At 34.6% G+C, this 7,440-nt stretch overlaps 2 protein-coding genes across 2 annotated transcripts; one reads left to right on the plus strand and one right to left on the minus strand.

The window, feature by feature from the left end:
• Positions 1–207: 207 nt before the first annotated feature.
• Positions 208–1,667, plus strand: LOC111876872 (uncharacterized). Its single transcript, XM_023873437.3, has 5 exons — positions 208–366; positions 641–791; positions 969–1,076; positions 1,156–1,230; positions 1,319–1,667. Exons 2-5 carry the CDS (start codon positions 658–660, stop codon positions 1,548–1,550), a joined length of 549 nt encoding a protein of 182 aa, XP_023729205.1. The 5' UTR covers positions 208–366; positions 641–657; the 3' UTR covers positions 1,551–1,667.
• Positions 1,668–2,367: 700 nt separating this feature from the next.
• LOC111876871 (AUGMIN subunit 5) lies at positions 2,368–6,204 on the minus strand. The gene is made up of 8 exons (XM_023873436.3): positions 5,399–6,204; positions 4,632–5,316; positions 4,372–4,548; positions 4,086–4,295; positions 3,672–4,011; positions 3,393–3,588; positions 2,760–2,892; positions 2,368–2,686 (listed from the first exon to the last, which is right to left on the minus strand). The coding sequence occupies exons 1-8, from the start codon at positions 5,941–5,943 to the stop codon at positions 2,558–2,560; spliced, it is 2,415 nt and encodes an 804-aa protein (XP_023729204.1). The 5' UTR covers positions 5,944–6,204; the 3' UTR covers positions 2,368–2,557.
• Positions 6,205–7,440: the final 1,236 nt, after the last annotated feature.

Below are 7,440 nucleotides of genomic sequence, written 5' to 3' on the forward strand. Positions count from 1 at the left end.
CTATATAGGGAAATCTACGAAAAAGTCTCATATATATATATATATATATATATATATATATATATATATATATATATATATATATATATATATATATATTTGAAATTTTATAAAAAAAATAGACATAATTAAAAATTACAAAGATATATTCTGCTAATTAAAAAAAAAAAATTGAATGTAGTAAAACTGGTAAGTTTATATTAAACTGAATAATTCTTTTTACATCGTTGCCCTTTGTGCCCTAATACCCTTTTGACACACACACACATCGCATACGATTTTTTTCAGGTTATCACCTCCGGCCACTCCATCACTTTCATCCCCAGCGCGCCACTCCATCACCTTCCTCCGCTAGCGCCGCCAACTGTAAGTTCTCTTATCCATCTATGAATTCGATTTCTATCATCCGAAATCAATTTTCTTCTCCACCTCCGGCAATAAATAAACATGAATGGTGATTTCGAATACGATTTTCAACACATTCACAGATTTGGCCCCAATTCGGGGCCTTGTCTGCATATTTACAGATTCGGTCTAGGTTTTAAATTTAATCGTGTTCTTATTCAACTTTCAACCCACCTTTTCTTCGCTTTGATTCGCTCTTCTATTCCTTTCTTAATTTCACCCCCCGATTGTTCAGTGTAAGTCGATAACAAGATGAGGAAGCTCAAGTTTCACGAGAAGAAGCTACTGAAGAAAGTTAATTTCTTGGAATGGAAGAGAGAAGGTGGACACAGAGAAGCTCATGTCATGCATCGCTACCATGTTACCGGTCGTGACGACTACAAGAAGTAAGAACCCTAATCCTAACCCTAACCCTAACCCTAACCATCTCGTTTCAATTTCCATGTTTTCAATTCCTGCGCTTCAATTACGTCAATCAATTAGCAAATTCATTTGAATTTCTGAAGTCAATTTCAACCAATTCATACTAAAATTAACATCTTCGTTCTTCTGGGTAAAACCAGGTACTCGAGTCTGTGTAGAATGGCGCAAAAACTCGTAAACATTTTGAAGCAGATGGATCCTAGAGATCCTTACAGAATCGAAATGACAGATGCCCTTCTTGAAAAACTGTGAGTTTATTATTCATATTCTTTGATTCTTTCTATTAAAATATATTTATTGAAATATATTTATATGATTGAAATGTAGATACAACATGGGTGTGATTCCATCTCAAAAAAGCTTAGCATTATGTGACAAATTATCCGTTTCATCGTTTTGTAGGTAAATATATAATTTCAAAATATATATTTTCCATTTTCATATTATTTTATAAAAAAAATTATAATATTGGTTGATTGTGTTATTAAAGACGTAGGCTTGCGACTGTTTTGGTGAGATTGAAATTTGCTGAACATTTGAAGGAGGCTGTGACTTATATAGAACAGGGACATGTGAGAGTGGGCCCGGATACAGTTACAGATCCTGCTTTTTTGGTAACAAGAAATATGGAAGATTTTATAACGTGGGTTGATACATCCAAAATTAAAAGAAAGGTTATGGTGTATAATGATAAGCTTGATGATTATGATGCAATGGTTTGAATTTGATTTGATTCGAATCTTAATGGTTTATGGGTTTGTGACATTTTTGTTTTGGGCTATATGAAAGAATAGCAATGTACTTTCTTTTTAATTATTATAACGTCGTGTTTTATTTTATTATTATTATTTTTTTAAGTTGATAGTAATGTGTGACATGTTTATTTGAATGATGATAAAATGAGGCAAATTAATTGGTCATTTATACAATGTTATTGTCCATAGGATGCCTTTAGGTAATATATTTGTTTTGTTAGAGTAAATTACATTTTTGGTAACTAAATATAACATTTTTTTTTCAATTTTGGTCCTAAAAGATTTCTAGTTTTGGTATTTATTTGATGTGCTTGTAATTTTTCTCTTTGTTTGAAGTAAAATGACTATATTTATTTGTACACAAATGATTTTTTCAACTTTGGGCTAGAAAAAGTTTTCTTGCAATTTTGGTTTTCATTTGAGGCTTTAGTTACAAGCTTTAGTCAATGTTCTTAGTTGAAATGAATATTTTTGGTCCTTTAATATAATTTATTATTGCAAATTTCATTTAATATGTAGTCATTTTGGTTAAAAAACTTGTTTTTGCAACTTTGGTCTACAATGTAGTTGTTTTCTTGCAACAAGGACCAAAAACATTACAAATAAGGACCAAAATTATAACAAAAAAACATTTTAGTATCCACACAAGTTAGACATGTAATCATAAAATCCTTAATGTAATGAATTTTTTGAGTTGGAAGGATGTATAAAATCCTCAAAACAAATAACACTCTTAAAATGAAACATTTTTCTTTCACCAAAACATAGCCTAACAAATAAAGGATTAAAGAAAAACAATACAAGATTTTCTATTTTCCTTCTTAATAAAACACAAATCACACATTACAAGTAAAATACAACCCACACATCTAAACCTAACATTCAAATCCCTTCCTAAAACATTAAAATAATAAAAAACATACACAATCTATAATATAATATATATACACAACTAAATAAAAATAAACAAACACTCACAAAAGTTCCTTGTCATAAAAAGCAAGAAGTTGTTTCACATGATTATTCCAAGCCGCCACATTTTGCCCATCAACCGTCACCCAATCAACAACCGTTGATCCCGGTTGTTCCCACCACTCTTCCAACTACATCACATTTTCATATTTAAATACAATATTTCATTTATTAATTAAAAATTCAATTTTCTTTTTTACTTACCAATCCAGACACGTATTTACAATCTTCAAGACTCTTCTGAGCATTCACAACTCCATTCCTTAACTCGGGCAACCACTTTTCCATAATCGTCTTCTCTTGTTCAGAAGCCAAATCTAGACAATAGCTTGTTGTCCTGCAAAGGAATGGAATCAGAAATCGGAATCGGAAGAATGGAGTATAATTCATCAAACATAGAATTCCGAGGATTCTGATGAAATTAAATTCTTTTTATTTTGCAGCGGAATCGAATCACGGATTCCGATTCTGTCAGAGACACTGATTCCGATGTTGTTGGAATCACTGATTCCAGTTCCACCTTCCGATATAATTAAATTCCATTTATTTGGAAGTGGAATGGAATCATGGATTCTGATTCTGTCGGAACCATTGATTCCGATTCTATAGGAATCACTGCTTCCGGTTCCACCTTCCCATAGAATTAAATTCCATTTTTTTTGCATTGGAAAGGAATCACGGATTCTGATTCCATCGGAACCACTGATTACGATTCCATCTGGATCAATGATTCCGACATGACCTTCATATAGAATTAAATTCCATTTATCTGGAAGCGGAAAGTAATCACAGATTCCGATTCCATCGGAATCACGGATTCCGGTTCCACCCTCATACCTTTCATATTCTTGTTGATTGTGATAAGCATGGTTTAGTAATGCATGACCACTTTCCACAAGATCCCTCCTGATATGCACCAGATTGATAGCTTTTGCTAAGTCCTCCAAAACACAAGCTTCCGAACCCCGCAATTTCAAACAGAATTCCATTGATTCCAACACCGATGCTAAGCCGGCATCCGAACCTTCCAACCCTACAATCAACCAAGGGCATTTTAGTAATTTCACATCACTCTAACACACACACAAACACAAACACACACACACACACACACACCTGCAGGATATTGAAGGGCGGCAGAAACACGACAAATGGAAGGAATCGCAGAGGGGTCTCGGGCACCTGCCCGGGCAGTCAAAAGGGCAGCATTCTTTTCTGCAGCAATGAGAGCATCAGGTCCAGTAGAGCCACCCATTGACTCCAACAGCGCTTGTGGGGTTGATGGAAGCATGTAAAGGGTATTATCGGGATTTCTATAAAAAGCCGAAACTTCTTGATCAATCAAATCTTTCGCAGCATTTGATATCTCCATCACAACTTTACAAGCTGGAATAATCGTACTCGATGCATAGTCTCTTGCAGCTAACGGCTGTTTACTCCAAAATGCAGCAGCATCCTACAACATTGTCAAAAAGACATAAATACCCTCATCACCCATGGAAAATTAAAAGTTAAAACTTATCTTATTACATTGTTTGCTTTAAGTAGAGCACTGTAGATGGATTTCAGCTCCAATCTTCTAGCATCAAACTCTTCGATTTTCTTCCATTTTTTCTTTAAAGAATCTTCAGCTTCCTTTCTTTCTTCACATAACATGTTTAATCTTTGTACTTCAGACATTAATGTTGTCAAACTTGCTTTCAATCCAGAAGCTTCTCTTTCTTTCTCCCAAACCTCCAGCTGTATAAAAACAAATGGATAAAATAACAAATTAAAATATAAAATAAATAAATATAGCTATTAATATTATTATTACCTCTAATTGTCTGAGACTACTCATGGTTTGAGAGGTTCCTCCAACATTAAGAGAATGTGAAGGGTCAAAGTCAACACTTCCATATAAACGTTTCAAAAGCTTTTGACACATGCTTCTAGCTTCTGCAGCTTTATTGAGTTCATCTTCTGTAGCAACAAATTGTTGAACATGTGCTTTCTGTAAACAAAAAGATAGATTTCATTATAAAGAAGTGAAAAGATGAGAGTAGTTTGAAGAGAGAAAGAAAGAAAGATAAATACCTGTCTTTCAAGAAGTTGATTTTGAGTTCCTTTTGAAGGCATATCAACTCCAAGTTTCCCATTTCCATAAACTTGAAAGGGTAATGGTGAGTTTACATCAGGAGAAGAATCATGCATTACTCTATTGTTTTCATATTTGTATCTTAACATATCTGCATCAGCTCTAATGTCGATTTTCTCTATTTCTTTTGTGATTAATGATTTCAACCTGTGTGTGTAAGTGGTTATGGCAAGAAGTAAGTGCTGAGGGCTTTTCAGACAATTGATAATTACATCTAGCACTTCATTGGGTATATCTCCATCAACATCGACACCTAATTTTGCAGCTTCCATTTGAGGATTTTGATGGATACCATTTCCTTCGTATGCAGGAAAAGATGAGCGAATCTTGTCAATCATTTGTACTGCGAGAGATTCACATGCCTTGCGGATGTTTCTTTCTCTGTTTGTTTCAATTAGAATTACATCGTCTGCAGGTTTTGACCCTTTTACAGTGGAATAAACGTCTTCTTTTTCGTTGTTCATTTGGAAGCTTGTGACAACTTCCATGGAAGAATCTGTGTCTAGTCTCTGAGCATTCTTGACTTGATTAACATAGAGGCGAAGTCGCTTATGGTATTCAGAAAATATCATCGCTGCTTCATCACATTGTTGATCATAAGCATCCAACATCACCTGTTTATGCCTGGAATAAGAATGATAATAAATGTTTTGCTGTTTGCACTATAGAATATTCAAACATAACTCCATGGTTTTGGATCCCAAACCTGTAATTCGATCGTTCATCAAGCATTCGTTTGCGTTCAGCCTCTTCACGAGAAACCTCCAACATTCGAGCTTTCAACTCCTTCCGCTGGCGTCTCACCATATGCCTCAACCTCTCCACCTCCTTCTCCGCCGATTCTCTCTCCTGCAAAGCTGTCTCTCGACTATTACTCTCCCCAACAATGGAACTCCCTGCTACTTTCTCCTTCCTCCTTCCTCCTCTACTCCGTCGTCCAGACTCACCACTTTTCGCCGTCTCTACACCACCATCAGCACCGGAGGCAGCGTTTGCGTTTTCCTTTCCGCCGTGAACAAGTATGTTGCGCCGGATATTATCAACCGTCTTCTCAGATTTAACCCTGTTCAGTAAAAAACTCCAAACAGGAATCATATTCCCACGGCAAACCCTACGAATTGCATCAGATGAAGGCATTGATGCTTTACTTGAAGCAATGTAAGGACCTAGTGGTCTATATCCCATTTCCTTCTGAAGCCAATCTAATATGGCATCTGGTTGCGCTACAGAGCTCGTTGAAGAGCTCTGCATTGTTGCGAGAAACCAAAAAGGGAAACAGAATTAGGGTAGTGAAACACCAAATTGGATAAACAGACACTGATTTTGAACACTTGGTATCTTCAATTTGAATGAATTAGTTTGGTGGTGAAAGTAAAACCCTAGAATTTGGGTTGAAGTGGGGGGAAGTACTGTAGAAAGAAAGAAGTAGATCTGCAGATTTTGGTGGGTTTGGCCGGCAGTCTACCGAACTGAATAAAAAAAAACAGTTCTTTTTTCTTGAATACAAACATGAAGCCGAATGTATGTTTAAAACAGAAGATAATTTATTAATGAGAAATTGAGTAATTTAATCTAATATAAAGGAATAATTTAATAATAATAAGGGAAAAAGTCTGAAAATCCTATATATTATATTTAAAAATAAAAAAACCCTATATAATTTTTGTGTACAAATTAACCACTATTCTTTCTGACGTGGATTGTTTTCATTATTTATGACCCGGTTAGCCTTGATAAACCGGTAAAATGTCTGATGTAGCTTATATAAGATGACATGACGTTAAATAGATGTAGCTTAATAAACCGGTAAAATGTCTGATGTAGCTTATATAAGATGACATGACGTTAAATAGATGATGTGGTATTAATTCCATCCGGGTTAAAATTGGGCGTGTCTCATTCTCCTTTTATAGAAGCTGCAATCTCATTCTTCTACTTCTTCTTTTGAGTTTAGCCTCGTTGACATGTCGTTTACTATCTGATTTTGCGTCATTACACGTTGTTGTTAGACAAATTGTATCTTATTAATTATAAATCATATCATATAATCGTTTGTTTGTTCATCAACAGGGGATTTGAATTTTGATTATTTCAGCTTTCTATTTCTGTTAGGATAGTACATAATCCATTATGTAATTCCTTAACTCCCTTATATCTTTCCATTCACCAACCGGATTCTCTACATATGATTTTTTTTGAATCAGAAGGGTAAGCTAAACACTAATAATGTAGAAGCTTTAATTTTCGGTTGTAATAATGGCAAATTACCTGGTGATGTTTTCCTTTTGCAAAACTTGCTTATCTTTTGAAAGTCGAATTGTAAGAAATTAGGATTTGCTAGTGGAGAGTCTAGATTCGAAATCAATAAAGTAATGCCCCATTTATTTGCAAATAAGCTGAAGGGTGGTATTTAAAATATTCGGAACGGAATACTTAAGTTCTTATTTTCTTAGAGACACAAGAAGTAAGTGATTAACCAACAATCACAACAATCACAGCTTATTAAATGTAATACTTTTACATTTTGTGCAACTAATTTGGAAGATCAATTTCATCTGGCTGATGGCGGGATAACAACTAACGTGCCTATTATTCGTACAAAACTCAAAACAAGAAAACCGTCTGAAAGGATTATTAAGATCAAACTCTGAAACCCAGTTTTTGATAAGGATGGAGGTGGATCTACACATAACAAACCTGTTAATTTAGAACAATATATTTATGAACTGGAATGGGACAAAACTCCAG

Source organism: Lactuca sativa, chromosome 3 (genome assembly GCF_002870075.4).
Source record: "Lactuca sativa cultivar Salinas chromosome 3, Lsat_Salinas_v11, whole genome shotgun sequence".
Classification (NCBI taxonomy): Eukaryota; Viridiplantae; Streptophyta; class Magnoliopsida; order Asterales; family Asteraceae; genus Lactuca; species Lactuca sativa.